The sequence below is a fragment of the Diaporthe amygdali genome, assembly GCF_026229845.1.
Source record: "Diaporthe amygdali strain CAA958 chromosome Unknown NODE_16_length_960263_cov_65_539585, whole genome shotgun sequence".
NCBI classification, from domain to species: Eukaryota; Fungi; Ascomycota; class Sordariomycetes; order Diaporthales; family Diaporthaceae; genus Diaporthe; species Diaporthe amygdali.
In genome coordinates, this window is record NW_026517036.1 from 1 (window position 1) to 13,969 (window position 13,969).

Below are 13,969 nucleotides of genomic sequence, written 5' to 3' on the forward strand. Positions count from 1 at the left end.
AGCGACGTCGAGGCCAGAAACGTGGCTACCAGCGATGTTGAGACACGCAATGTTGCTACTTCTGACAAGAGGAACGTGGCCACCTCTGACAAGAGGAACGTGGCTACCAGCGATGTAGAGGCCCGCAATGTCGCTACTAGCGATGTTGAGGCCCGTAATGTTGCGACCAGCGACGTCGAGGCCAGAAACGTGGCTACCAGCGATGTTGAGACACGCAATGTTGCTACTTCTGACAAGAGGAACGTTGCCACCTCTGACAAGAGGAACGTTGCCACCTCTGACAAGAGGAACGTTGCCACCTCTGACAAGAGGAACGTTGCTACCTCTGACAAGAGGAACGTCGCTACCGCTGACTACTAGAGGAGCATTGCTATCGCTTCCCGTAAGTATTTCACCCGTGAAGTGTTCGCTTGGATGTCATTGCTCACAAATGAAAAAATTCCAGAGTCCTCAACACTGAACTTCATTCCTGCCAGTCTACTGGCCCAGGTGTCGGGTTGGATTGCGAGCACTAGGTTGTTGCGAAAGACGGTTGTACCAGGTGCCGGTCTTAGAGAGCACAAAGAAGTCGGGCAGAGTTTGTGGACGCTTATCGGTAACAGATTACATAGCGATGATTGATGATGAGAATGGACTTGATATTACTTATGCGAATATAAATGCTGAGGTTGAACTTTTGCGATGCCGTGCAATGTGAAGTCCATCGTTTTTGCCTCGAAGCTAAGATCGAGACTTGTCGGGGCCGTTGTTGTGCGAGAAATTATGTCTATGGCATTAATGGAATATTACATTGTGTTCAAAGATGAAACTCTCAAAAGTTTCGATATGTTGGTTTTTTTGGCCATAGAAGTGGACTCTTCGTTGATTATACTGCCAGCTAATTCGAGCTCTGTGAACGTTTTTTTTTGTGAGCTGGACTGATGTCCACATGTAAACTATAGATAAGTTCATAGGGTGAAAAGAGACAGTAATTTGAATTGGAGATGATCATGATGCATAGGTTGACTATTGCTGCTTACATATCTACGAGCAACATCACTGATGGTTGATTCAAGGTCAAGTCGATCGTCAAAGGAGCTTAGGACATTGCGTACAATCATGTTGCTTGATAAAATCAGAGTGTGTTTCGTAATTTGAGGGATAGTGTGATTTATTCTGCAGTGAGAATAGCAGTGGTCTTGCAAAAGTGTATATATTTGCTCAGAATCCCTTCTATCTAATGCGGTTCCATGCAAAGACTCAGCTTTAACTACTTAGTGCCAGAAAGCAGCTTACACCACAACTTGGTTGTCGGCCCTCTTCAAGTACTCTTCAATGTATTGAATACATAGCCGTCTTAATTCATCCTCAACCCCTATCCCGTAACTTCAGAGTCATCCATATCGCAGCTAACGCCGCAAGGCCACTCGCACGCAGAACCCAGGCGGTGCTCCTGCTTTCGTCGCCGCCATGGCCATCGGTTCCGAGCATCCAGAAAATAACGCTGCTTCCCAAAGCTGCAATCAGCTGCGGGGCTGCGATTGACATATTATGTATGCCCATGACAATACCGGGCTGGGTCTCATAATTCGTCGTGGACTTTTCCGTTGTGATCTCATGCGAGAGATCGGAGGAAGGGGCGCGGTAGATGGCTCGCTCATGGTGCCGCGAGAGGATGAGGCTAATTAGAGTAAAGGGCACAATCTGCGACAATGCGGCACTGATGCCTACGAATGCGACCAATGTGGTGGCGGCCACGATGCTTTTGCTCACGAAGATCGTGCTGAACATGCAAGCTGCGAAGATGGCGTGTGAGAGCACCCATAGGCCACACAATGAGGACCAGGACGTGCTGAGCTGCCTGGCTAGGAATCGGGGTAGTGCTGTCCTACGTGTGCTGAATGTGTCTGGGATTGAGTGTAAGTCCTGCTCTGGCTTGGTGATGAGAGAGGGGGCTATGATGCTGGAAATTAGTTGAGCAAATGCGAACATGAGCAGTGCGAGCGACCCATGTTGATTTGCCCTTTTCTGGGCTGCGAGGTCCACAGGATGAATGTCTCTCAAATCTGCTTCTTGTAAGTTCGAGTCAACGAAAACAATGAGAGCACCAGAGTTGCTTACATATTTCACCAATGTATCTGTCGTCGATTCGAGCCATTTTAGCTGTGATTTTGAAGCAGAGAAGTGCTGAGAACACAACTTACGTCGTAATGTAGTACATGAACGAGAACCATCCTATCCATGAACAAAGCTGTACCTTGCAAACCATAGCAACCTGCGGCGGTATCTTGAAAATACTGCCGTATATGTGCTTAACTTTGCCAACCATGCTCTTGAGTTCTTTGCTAGGCGGCCCATCCTCATTTGGATCTCGCTCCCGGATCGCACAACAGCATACAGAGACCGTGGCGGCCAAGCCGCAAGCCGCTAATACGGCAAGGGTCTTGAACTGCGTGTGCCCGCCTCCAATATGCATCAGTTGCGAGAGGTCCACGAAACCCGAGCCATAGCCTAGTAGGCTCCCTATGCTGATCATACGACTAGCCCACGCGTTGGCGGTATCCATCTGCTCCGGGGGGCAAGCCTCGACAATGAGAGCACGGAGCCCGCATTGAAGAGGCTGGATGGCGAAGTTCAGGACCCATATGAGGATAGCAGCTGTTGTCTTGATCATCGTTTGCAGGACATAATGATCCTGCCTTTCGCTTACAATCCACGCAATCGTGTGTATAATTTCTGCTGACCACGCCAGCGCAGGCAGGGAAAATACAATGACGATGGCACCTCCTGCAATGAAAGCCTTTCGCCTACCCCAGCGGATACGACACTGGTCGCTACACAGGCCGAAATATGGTTGCCCAACCACACCGGCAAGTGGGCCTGCAAGCCAGACGAAGGGAATCAGCGGCTTGCTGAATCCCAGGGACATGAGGTACGGCTGTTATATTCCAATTAGCGTAAAGTCAGTTAGATGACTGGACAATTACATGAAGACTTACTGACCCCATGGCCGTTTGAACTGAGAACACTCCTTGCAAGCTACAATTTTCTCATGATCAGAAGGGCTATAAAATTGCAGCTGAGCGCTGCAGTAGGCTCACTTACCCTCCGAGACCCCCAGTTAGGGCCAGAAAGAATATCATCTTCCTCGCCCCTCTCAAGGGCGAGGGGTCGGAAAGCAACGACATCTGAAAGAAAGACACCGTATGCTGGTGAGTATGATGCGATCAAATTTTGCTAGGCATAGAACAAGCTAGGTGTACGCTGCTCAGGAGTTATGGAAGCCAGTGAGGGTTGTGTTCCGCCTCGAGATGCAAATCAGACTGGCAGTGGTACACAACTCGAGAGCACCATGATGCGTCGAATCAAGAGTCTTGCAGCCTGCTTCCGCCTCAATACAGCGTTTCGAAATGACTTTTGGTTGATTGACTGCTCTGGCGCATTCTGTTTGGTCCCACGTTCTTCCAGTCTCTCAGGGCGTCATCTGCAGCAGGATTTCGCTCTCGGATTAGATCCCAGTGTCCCCGCATGAGCTCGGAAATCTCAGTATGCACTCGGATTTCACAACACTTGCCACTCCAGCGGGTCGCTTCATCCGGTAATGTAGTAGACGTGCATAAGCCATCTCAATTGACAGTCGGACTCGGAAGTTTGTGAGGGGCTTTTGTCAAGTCCACATTTCACGAGATCCGACCCGGTCTTCGGGCGCCACATTTTGGTTCACGATAGCTTTATCAATGTGATGGAAGCCGTGCCGTATCAAAATTAGAGAGCACGAAGTTACAAGTATTGGCAAAGCCTGTTGGAGCCCAAGAATCTGCCATCGCTTCACGATAGCCCTCTCTCGTTGATGAAGGTCAGTTGCTACTTCGAATGTGTGTAGTACGTGAGGATATATGACTAACATATTGGCAAGACATACTTCACATTGAATAAACACCATATGTCGAAGCCAAACACATCTTTTCCCCTTCTCAAGCAGCTCGCCATGCAGAAGTGGAAGCCCGAGCGAGTTTACGAAAAGGTCGGAGTCAGGGACGAGGAGTCATCCAATGAGTACCCACGGGCAGATGAGGTAGAGAGGGTTTCTCGGGGAACTAGAACCCGCTCCCTCATCTCGGGCATCGTTGTTACTGGATTGATGGCGGTATGCATCGCTGGCATCGTCTGGTGGCCTGGCCGGATTCAAGATCAAGCAATCAGAATGGCCGCATACGACCACTCCCACCAAGATCACCCCAGTCATCCAGCTCATGACCACTCAGACTCGCATCTCTTTGAGCACTTGGGACCGTCTAGCAGCTCTGACCACTCCCCTTACCCACAATCAAAGGATGACGACACCGTTGCTACCTGCGGAAGCACCCTTGCTGAAGCACAGGCACTGAACTGCACTTGGGATTTACTGGCAGCGGCTTGGCTTCCCCCCGCATGCATCGACGAGGAACTCACAGCGGACTTCCGAGCCCAGGGGCCATGGACATACTTCGCGGACAGGGAGGGGACACAAGAGCTGTTCGAAGAGGAGTTGCAGTACCGCGTCGGGAAGGGCAATGAGTACTACACTTCGCTCAGGTATCACAAGACGCACTGCTCTTACCAGTGGCGAAAGATGCATCGGGCGATGGAGAGGGGTACTAAGATTGAGAACAAGCTGGCCGACTACCACCACACGATGCACTGTGGCTACGTCCAGATGCAGCAAGGAGATATGGAGGACCTGATGACCAAAATCACGGTTGAGCTTATGACTTGCTGAAGGGTGGGCAAATTGTTGATTCACAAATGGCAAGATTCACTTGGAGACGCAGGCTAGCGATATTTTAGCAGCACAGCGCGTCTTTCGCAAAGTAGCTCAAACAGGTTCGGTATTGTGTCTGGAATAAAAAGATTCCACCATATTTTCTGATAATATATTCTCGCGTTGAACTATCACATACTGTATGTCAATTCTGTTACCAAAATGATGATCTACTTGAGTATCGTCTCCGCTAAGCAAGGTACGCCTGAGGCTACGAAAACATTGTATACTGTGACCACGCGAAGAAGACAATGCCAAGATGGTAATTCATTGCTGTCACTACAATTCGTACAGAGTCTAGATAATGACGAATTCATCAATATTCTCCAATCCGTAATCAACCACGCTCAAATCCAGCAGCCGGGCGGTGCCAGCCTGTCGGTAGCCAGTTCTGACGCAAATGAAGCCAGTACCTTTCAACAGGGTCCAACTCCGGACGAGCCCACTCGTAGACCGTTCCGTCCAGTTCCGTCATCTTACCGAGACTTGCATGATGAGTACCCACCTGCACGCATTAGAAGGCGCATTAGAAGGCGCATTCGGAATTCCTTTCTGATGGCAGATCGAATAAGTCGTTGTTAGCCCCATCATTTCTCAGACCGAACCAGTCCGTTAGCGCCAACGGTTCTACATTCCGATCTTGTAAGTGGGACTGCGGGAGAGCGGGAGAGCGGGTCAGATCGACGTAGCTAGGTAGCTTCTCGGACTTGACGGGAAATCACAACAACCTGATTACCTGTTTCTCCGAGTCAATCATCAGTTTACCGGAGGTGAATAAGGACCGAGACGCGGACAGCGTGGCATCATGAAGAAGCGCAAATGGCGTGACTTGAGAGGAGTAGGATTCCGGGCTGGAGACACCATTTGGAAGATATAGGTGAAAAGAGCGCACACGTCAAGCAAGTAGCCGTCGCACTCTGTATCTAGATCACTCTAAATCCATTTTCATTTCATAGGCATATTTGGCCACGCCTACAGTCTAGATTAGGGTGAGGTGCCTCGACAGATACGTTCCTGGGTGCCCTAGTACGTCTTGACAAATGCAAATCTAACGCCCCCGAGAATATTTAACATGCTTACAAATCACAGCAGAGACAACAACAATTCTGCCGAGAATGGCTTCTATGAAGGACGACGACTTGGTGGAGGAAGGTCTCCTGGCCTACAAGGACAACTCTTCGTCTTTCGAGAGCGATGAAACCAGACGGCCTATCATCAAGCCTTCTTCTCGACGGTGTGACATCCTTTACACGTTGTGCTGCATATTCGCCGGCATAGCCTTCTCCCTTGTCGTCCTCAGCATAACAGCCAGTGTCAGAATAGCGGCCGTCAAGCCCGTCAATCTCTACCAAAACTGGCAGCTAGACGCCCCGCTGAAGCTGGGCGAGGAGCCAAGGGAGAATGGGCCTACCTGTGGCTCGTCGCCACGGGAAGCGCGCGATCTGGGCTGCAAGTTCGACCTCGTGCTATACTCGTGGGTTCCCGAGCCTTGCTACGATCACGAGATCCAGGTCGCCTACCGGGAGCGCGAGTCGGAGTGGTGGCGGGAGCGCGGCGGCATCGGCGGCGAGAAGATCTCGCAGGATCGCGCGGCGCTGGGTATCGAGGAGGCCATGTGGCTCTCATGGGATTACCATGATTACCACTGCCAGTTTATCTGGAAAATGATGACAAGGATCCTGCGCAACACCAGCATGGGTGTCCCAGGTCGGCTGTTGGAGTACCACCACACTGACCACTGCATTGAGGTGCTGAAGGGTATTGACCCTGGCCCGAAAGAAGACATTAGCACTAAGGTCTCTTTGAACTACTCTACGTGTTACTCGCGGATCTGAAGGAGGCGGGGGCATAATGCGTGCAGTGAATGCATTTGACATAGCAAATGTATCAGGGATAACAATTGGTGCATCTCACAGACAGACCAATACTCTTATCTTACAGTCGCTTGTTGAGAGTAGATGTGTTGCCGGTATTTCGAATGATGCAGTTTAGTATACCGGTATCTATTGCAAGTGCTTGCTATAGTGGCTAGAAGGAAGGCCATCGGTCTATGCCGGGAATTGACCTGCAGTGTAAATAAAGATGTTGTAGCCCATTAGCTATTGCTACTATCTAACATGAGGTACAATTGCAAAATCTGGCTGCCAACAAATGTTCACTGTCAGCGGCAGTGTCGTCAATGTTGCATTCATAAGTAGCCACTTTTCGGATGCGGTTGGATATTGGAGAAAGATTCCATTGCACATGTATTGCTGGCGGTCATTTTCATGTCCAAGTGTCCACAATCAAGATTGAATACTTTATGTTTGTATTGTCCTAATATTAGCCATTCTTCTAATCTGCTCTGCCATTATCCGTGGAAGTGATCATGTGTCGATTCCAATCCTCAACCAAAGACTTCGAATCCATCAGAGTTATTTCCGTCCTGCTGTCAGCATCTGGAAGCTTGAAATTTTCCAAGAACCTGGAAACATTCCCATAACCTTCTCTTGTTGCTATTTCGGCTGGTGTGGACGGCACAACTGCAACCAGTCCCTTGAACGGCTTTGCTAGTCTAGTCTTCGTAGCTTCGTGGGCCAATCCGTAGTAGAAGGACGATGTTGCCGATATTGATCCACCATTCAACGCGAGAACTTGGACGCATTTCAGCCAGCCATTTGCAGCCGCCAAGTGGATGGGCGCGAAGAGCTCAAATGATTCCTTCGAGGCCCTCATGTCCATTACCATGTTGAAGTCCCCTAGCTGCCGTGTCCCACGCCAGACCCCGTCTACCATGATTCTGAGGCAATCATCGTGTCCAAATAGTGCAGCGTAGTGGAGCGGCGTGAGGTTCAACTCCCGCGTTCTGGAGAGTGACGTGGCTCCAAGGTTCAGCAATTCATTGACACAATCAGCATGCCCCCTCCAGCATGCAACATGTAGCGGGGTGACGCCGTTCTCATCAGACAGATGCAGTAATGGCGCAACTCTGAAACTGGAATGTGCAGCTGCAACAAGCCGTACGATCTCCCGATCCCCTCCGTATGCTGCATGCCACAGAGTTGATCGACTCATCGAGTCTAGGCGGGTCGATGCTTCAGGTACTATTTCGCAAATAAACCTGACGACTTCACGATTGGCTGCGGCAGCGGCTCTGTGAAGGACTGTTTCTCCAAGGCTGTTCCGTAGACAGACGAGGTATTCCCGTTCTTGAGTGATTTCTGAGGAGGTCCATCTGTATATCGGGATGCGAATGGCTTTCACAATCTCTTCAAGGATGCTCTCGAATTCTCCTGCAGAGCAGTGTACTGCCGCAAGATGAAGAGCAGTATCCTGAAGGTGTCCTTCTGATCCAAAGTATTGCCTGAACCTCGAGACCGCCTTCTCGTAGACGGGTTCCTCATGTTCTGAGGTCGAGGTCTGGTCTTTCGCAACCTGAGGTGCTAGTTGTAGTAGACATGCTAGCACCTTACTTCTACCACAAATCGATGCCAGCTGAAATGCATTAAATCCCTTATCTGTCACTGCTAAAGGATCTAAGCCCTTCTTCAGCAACGCTGAGATGATTCGAGGGCCAGTAGTCAAACTTGCCAGATGTATCAACTGGAAGCCTTCAAACGTGGAGACAGGTCCTGCGATGTCCGAAATATCCACACGTTCCAGCATATCCTCTAGCTCCAGTGCATTTCCGGTAATAACAGCTCGACAAAGTTCAAAGCTGGCAGTAGCCCCAACGATGTTTCCCATATCATTGGCACCGTCTTTCAATTGTTGTCGGAACGTCTCACTTTGAGAATGTGACCACGGAACTAGAGGCTCCAGGAGCGATCTAAGCTCGTCCTCTATCAGTTCAACGCGAGGTCTTTCAGGCCTTGAATCCTCAAGAAGGGCTGCTTGTGCTTTTCTGACAGAATTTTCATCCACTGGTACACCGTCGAGTTCCATTACGCTTTCGTCAAGTCCCAACTTCACGCGACGGTTTTCGACAAATGATGTCCAGAGCCTTGGCACGCCGCTCAGATCGGTCTCTAGTTCGAACCTCTCACGAAGATTAAGGAGGTATAGACCGCGGCCAGCCCTCACTGATTTTATCATTTCCGGGACGACCATGATGCGCTCTTGATACTCTCCAAATAAGCGGTCTTGCTCTTCCCTAGATGCATCGGTCCAAATCCGGTTCAACCTATAGTACGCCTGCTCCAGAGTGTGTCCTTCCAAGGGTCTGGGAAAGCATACAGCTTCTAGATCTGCCCGTACTGTCCGATGCAGTACGACTGCAACATCCAGGTGCTCATCCCTGAGTTCAAAATGTGCGAAATGTCGATGAGTATGTTGATACCGCGTGAAACGGAACATTCCTTGGATTCCACGAGCCCGAAAAAGACTTAAGCGAAATATCCCGGCTTCGCCATTCCACAGGTCGTTGGGGAAAACCTGGCGAAGCCTCCAGTTTTGCACTGCTTGCCCAAGCTGCGGGTAATCGTGTATCCCCAGGCTGGGCAATGCTGGAGCTGGATTTTGTTTGACAAAGAAAGTCTCGTGGTGGCCACCATGCCTAGCACGTTCTCCAACCGACTCGCATACGTGGGCACGAATTCGTGTGTATTGGTCTCCCCATAGTCTGCGTAAGCGGATTGCAGGACTATACGCCTGAAATTCATTATTAATGTTGTCTTGGGATTCCTCATGGGCCTGAAAGCAATCCAGGATCGCGAGGTATTGCTCTTCTGTGTTTCCAAGCTCGGGACGAATATAGAGCTGCACATTAAGGCCTTTGTTTGTCAAACTCCACGGCACGCTGCTGCTGGACTGAAACCCTGTGGGCATAAGGTATATGCTCCGGATGCCTTCGAAATAGGATGGTGAGGTGGCCAGAAGTCCGTACATGGTCTCATCTTCATCTTGAGAGTGTAGTTGCCAAGCGAATATGCTTTGGTCGTCAGTGATTTTGAGGATTTGCTCTTGTAGCCGAATGAAAGCCCGCACACCACCTTCACCATACAATAGTGGCATGTTAACCCCGAAGAGACCCATCAAGCAATACGCGATATCCTCGGGCCGTGTTGTCAGCCTTTTGGACGCCCATTTCATTCGATTCGCGACGCTGACTTCTGTCACTGTGATCTGGCCGGACAAGACTCCAGTCTCAATACCAGTTGCTCTTGTCAAGGCGTCGCAAATGGATGGATCGCGCTTCTCCCCCATGTATCCCCAGTCCTTGGTGTAAAAACGAACCACTTTTGGAGCTATGAGCTCTTGCAGTGTCCATCCCCTCGTTACCCAACGGGACTTTTGCAGTGTCCATGCACCCAAATCATCTTGGAAATATGAGTCTGCATCCTGCTGGCCTCTTGTATCATCCTCGATATAGACATAGCAGACACCAGCGTTTTCATACCATATGTACATGGAATTGATTGCCTCAGAGAGTTCCGCACTGCTGGTCTTGTCTATGCAACAAGTGTCAATCCAGATCCACCGATAGCCCTGGGAGGCGGCGAGCTTAGCAGCGTCGATGATCTTTGTGATACTTGGACTGCGCTTCGGCGTGTCCTTGGCGCTGAAGTTGTGCATATCCTGCAACGTAACCTCATCATTTCCCCATGTATGAGACAGGACAGCGTAAGGCGGGATTGCATCTTCCCGGATCAGGACGACCTCAAGCTTTTCAGTGTTTAGGAGACGCATACCCACTCTATACTCCGTGTTCAGAAGCGATAGGTCGAAAAGCGACAGGTCGAAATCTTGAAGATGTTGACTCGGCTGTCAGCATCCTTCAGCCCCTCATGCGGCAGAAAAGACCCATGAGGTGGCTGTGGAACATGCAGCTACCAGCACTGAATAGTCTTAGCGCCATAAATCCTAGTTCTTGAGATATATCCAGAGGCTGACAATGTTTGGATTGAAACTAAAAGAGAAAAAAAAAATAAGAAAGAAAGAAAACAATCCGTCAGCGGCCCACATTACTGAACTCTTCATCACGATCCACCTCAAACTCGAATATTTTACGTGCATCAATGATGAATTGTTTCACGCTACGGGCGACAGAATCTGCAGACCAATTTACGCCCTCAGCTATCACTCACTTCCCGATCATCGCCTGTCTTTTGATATGTGGCTCACCATGTCTTCCAGCCCTAGCTTCAGCTATGAGTTGCTTTTAGACTCAACATCATTTCGGGTGCTTGTGATCAACCCCAGGCGGAGGATGACGAGATGCTGCCGGTGAGGGACTTCGTGGACAATGCTTTGGTGCCACTTGGTCGACGACGCCGATTCTGCACAATGGAGTGTGGCATATCTAGCGTTGTTCCCTTTGATCTCAACGGGGAGAACAAAGCTCTCGTATTGCGAGATGGTGCTGTGTATTTCATTCTCTGGCCAGTGGAGTCTGATTCAGAGAACGAGAATACATACCAAAAGTATCAACTCATTGGAAATGCTCGCATGCGAATGGTAATGTATGGGAAGAGTTTATCTCTCAAAGAGTTCACAGAGTCAAGTTTTGTTCTAATATAAAGATAGCTCAGCAAGCTGTCAAAAGCATTGGCAAAGTTTGACATTAATTATGCGGCACACCTTCAACAAAGACTCATAATCAAAGCAAAATACAGAGCACGCAACAACTTGGGGGGATCTACATCTCCGGAATACTCAAATATTCAAGTCTTTCGCTCAATCTGTCTGGTGGTATGTCGCTGGTCTAGCGCAGCGGAACGAGAAGAACAAGGCTGCCGACCGAGCATGCACGTAAGCCTCGTCAGCGAAAGGGACGCACTACCGGATCGTGGTTTCACAGCAAGAGACAGCGTTTCCTACCAAGAGCACGATATGTGATCTAATATTTTTCTTGGTATCTATACCGATTCTCGGGGCAAAGCTACATCAGTGAGTGTGCCGCCCCTTGCTGTACCATCTTTGTTCCTACTTTTAACCCACCAACAGAAACCCTAACACAATTCTTCTTCACGCTTTTCCCATTCTAGTCGATCTCGACATTACCTGACCTCGAGCTCCTGGGCCTCGAAGGCCGGCAGCTCGCCCTGGATGTCCTTCCACGTCTTGGCGCCAGTGACCATCTCGCGAACGGCCTCGAGGACCTTGGCCTCGTCCGCACGCACCTGCTTCGTGCTGTCGCGCTCGCGCAGCGTGATGGAGCCGTCCTTGACGGTCTGGAAGTCGATGGTGATGCCGAACGGCGTGCCGAGCTCGTCGTTGCGCGAGTAGCGCTTGCCGATCGTTGCGGACGAGTCGTCCACCCTGCTGGAGATGCCCAGCGTCCGAAGCTTCTGGCCCAGCTTGCGCGCGATGGGGCTGAAGTCCTTGTTGCTGGAGAGAGGCACGATGAGGACCTTTGTGGGAGCGATGGTAGGCGGGAAGGAGATAACCTATTAATTCGTGATGTCAGTAAGCCGGATGCCATATGGGGTGTGGGTGAGAGGTTGGGGGTTTGGGAGGGGGATAGAGCGCTACTTACGCCACGAGCTTCATCAGCACCGTCGCCGCGTGTCCAGAAGTTGTGCTCGAGCAAAGAGTACAAGATTCTGCCAATACCAAAGGAAGGCTCAATAACGTTTGGTGTATATTCCCGAACGTGTTCCGTGATCGTAGAGTACTTGATCTCTATCAAGTCCTTACCAACGGAGGCCTTACCATCTGCCACACCGGGCACGTCAATAGTGAAGCTGCCGTTTTCTTGCAATTCCTTGGCGAAAGCCTCACGCTGCTCCTGTGTCGTCGCTTCTATGGCAGCCTCAACGGTCTTGCCGTCTTTCTTGAATGCGGGGCCGAACTTCTTCTTGTTGTACTCAAGCGTCCACTCTTGTCTAACATTGGGCGTCTCCAGCTTCTGGCGCACAACGAGTGGTGCGCCGGTCTTGTTCTTGTGGACCGTAAGATCGTAGGCCGAACGATCAGCGCAACCAACACACTCGATCCAGCCGTATGAGGTCAGTAGCTCGGCGTCCCAGCAATCGCAAGCGTAATGGGCCATCTCGTTAGCCATGTGTTGCCGGAAGCGGACCTTGCTCATGTCTACACCAATCTTTTCGAGGAACAGGTGAATTCGTGCGAGGAAGTAACCCAGGGTTTCATTGTCCACAACCTTGCTCTCGACTGCCTTCCGAATGCTCAAAGTCTTCACATCCGTCTTGCCGGAGAGCTGCGTTTCCTTGTCCAACAAGGTCAGTTCAATGTTCTCAACCTCCGAGAACCTGTCATGCTTCTTGCCACCCTCGGGATCAACGTAGTGCTCGATCTCAGCCATCAGGAACTCTCGCACGCGCAACAGACCAGCCCGAGGGGAGATTTCGTTTCGGTAGGACTTGCCAATCGAGGCAGACGCGAAAGGCATGTTTTGCATGTTGAACTCGAGGAGCTTGGCGAAGTTGGTGAACTGGCCCTGAGCAGTCTCGGGTCTCAAGTAACCCGCCAGCTGGCCAGATGGACCAATGGCAGTCTGGAACATCAGGTTGAAAGGTACTGGGGGCGAAGGCTCGGCACCAGTCTCGGGGTTCTTGAGCTCGTACTTCTTAATCAACTGACCCAGCTGATCGCCATCGTAGTTGTCGATCTGAGCCAGCACTTCCTCGTACTCCTTGACCACGGCATCATCGAGCTTGACGGCCTCCGACTTGACCTTCTTCTTCTTCTTCTTTGGGTCCGCCTCTTTCTCCTCCACTTTTTGGCCACGCGCCTCCTTGTCGCCCTTCAGCCTCGCCTCGAGAATGGCCTCGACGAAATGGTCCGCCCGCAAGATCTCGCCATTCTTGGGGTCCTTGCACATCCAATCGGCGAACTTGTCCACGTGGCCACTCGTCTTGAACACCTCGTGAGGGGTCAGAACGGTGCAGTCGACCTCGAGCATGTCCTCCTCAAGGACGAAGTGCTTCCGCCATGTCTCGATGATGTTTGCCTGCAGGCCACAGCCGGAAGGACCGTAGTCGAACAGGCCGGCAACACTGCCGTATATCTCGAAGGCCGGGGTGTAGAACATGCGCCGACGGAGCATGGACTCCATGACCTGCCGGTCGATGGTCTGACCGGTCTTTGTCGTGAGGGTCGCCATGTCTTTCTTGTTTGAATTGTTCGTTTCCACAGCTCTGTGTAGAGGGTGGGAGGAGGTAAATGGTCGTGCGCTTGTGGGTTTCGTAGTAACTTTCCAGAAGTTTGAGGCGGGCTTAGTACCAACAAGTGGTCTGAGAGAATTGG

The 13,969-nt window shown here is 50.7% G+C and overlaps 5 protein-coding genes across 5 annotated transcripts; 2 read left to right on the forward strand and 3 right to left on the reverse strand.

Annotated features, from left to right (window-relative positions):
• Positions 1-1,347: 1,347 nt before the first annotated feature.
• J7T55_007273 (sucrose transporter) lies at positions 1,348-2,987 on the reverse strand (the record flags this gene model as incomplete). Its single annotated transcript, XM_053144021.1, has 4 exons — positions 1,348-2,045; positions 2,101-2,117; positions 2,184-2,917; positions 2,979-2,987. 4 exons carry the CDS (start codon positions 2,985-2,987, stop codon positions 1,348-1,350), a joined length of 1,458 nt encoding a protein of 485 aa, XP_052992966.1.
• A 540-nt stretch (positions 2,988-3,527) lies between these two features.
• J7T55_007274 (uncharacterized protein) lies at positions 3,528-4,738 on the forward strand (the record flags this gene model as incomplete). The annotated part of the gene is made up of 3 exons (XM_053144022.1): positions 3,528-3,577; positions 3,778-3,835; positions 3,896-4,738. The coding sequence occupies 3 exons, from the start codon at positions 3,528-3,530 to the stop codon at positions 4,736-4,738; spliced, it is 951 nt and encodes a 316-aa protein (XP_052992967.1).
• Positions 4,739-5,895: 1,157 nt separating this feature from the next.
• Positions 5,896-6,615, forward strand: J7T55_007275 (uncharacterized protein; the record flags this gene model as incomplete). The annotated part of the gene is made up of 1 exon (XM_053144023.1): positions 5,896-6,615. One exon carries the CDS (start codon positions 5,896-5,898, stop codon positions 6,613-6,615), a length of 720 nt encoding a protein of 239 aa, XP_052992968.1.
• A 499-nt stretch (positions 6,616-7,114) lies between these two features.
• Positions 7,115-10,856, reverse strand: J7T55_007276 (uncharacterized protein; the record flags this gene model as incomplete). The annotated part of the gene is made up of 2 exons (XM_053144024.1): positions 7,115-10,517; positions 10,846-10,856. The coding sequence occupies 2 exons, from the start codon at positions 10,854-10,856 to the stop codon at positions 7,115-7,117; spliced, it is 3,414 nt and encodes a 1,137-aa protein (XP_052992969.1).
• A 901-nt stretch (positions 10,857-11,757) lies between these two features.
• On the reverse strand, positions 11,758-13,826 carry J7T55_007277 (glycyl-trna synthetase; the record flags this gene model as incomplete). The annotated part of the gene is made up of 2 exons (XM_053144025.1): positions 11,758-12,147; positions 12,237-13,826. 2 exons carry the CDS (start codon positions 13,824-13,826, stop codon positions 11,758-11,760), a joined length of 1,980 nt encoding a protein of 659 aa, XP_052992970.1.
• Between the last annotated feature and the right edge of the window lie 143 nt (positions 13,827-13,969).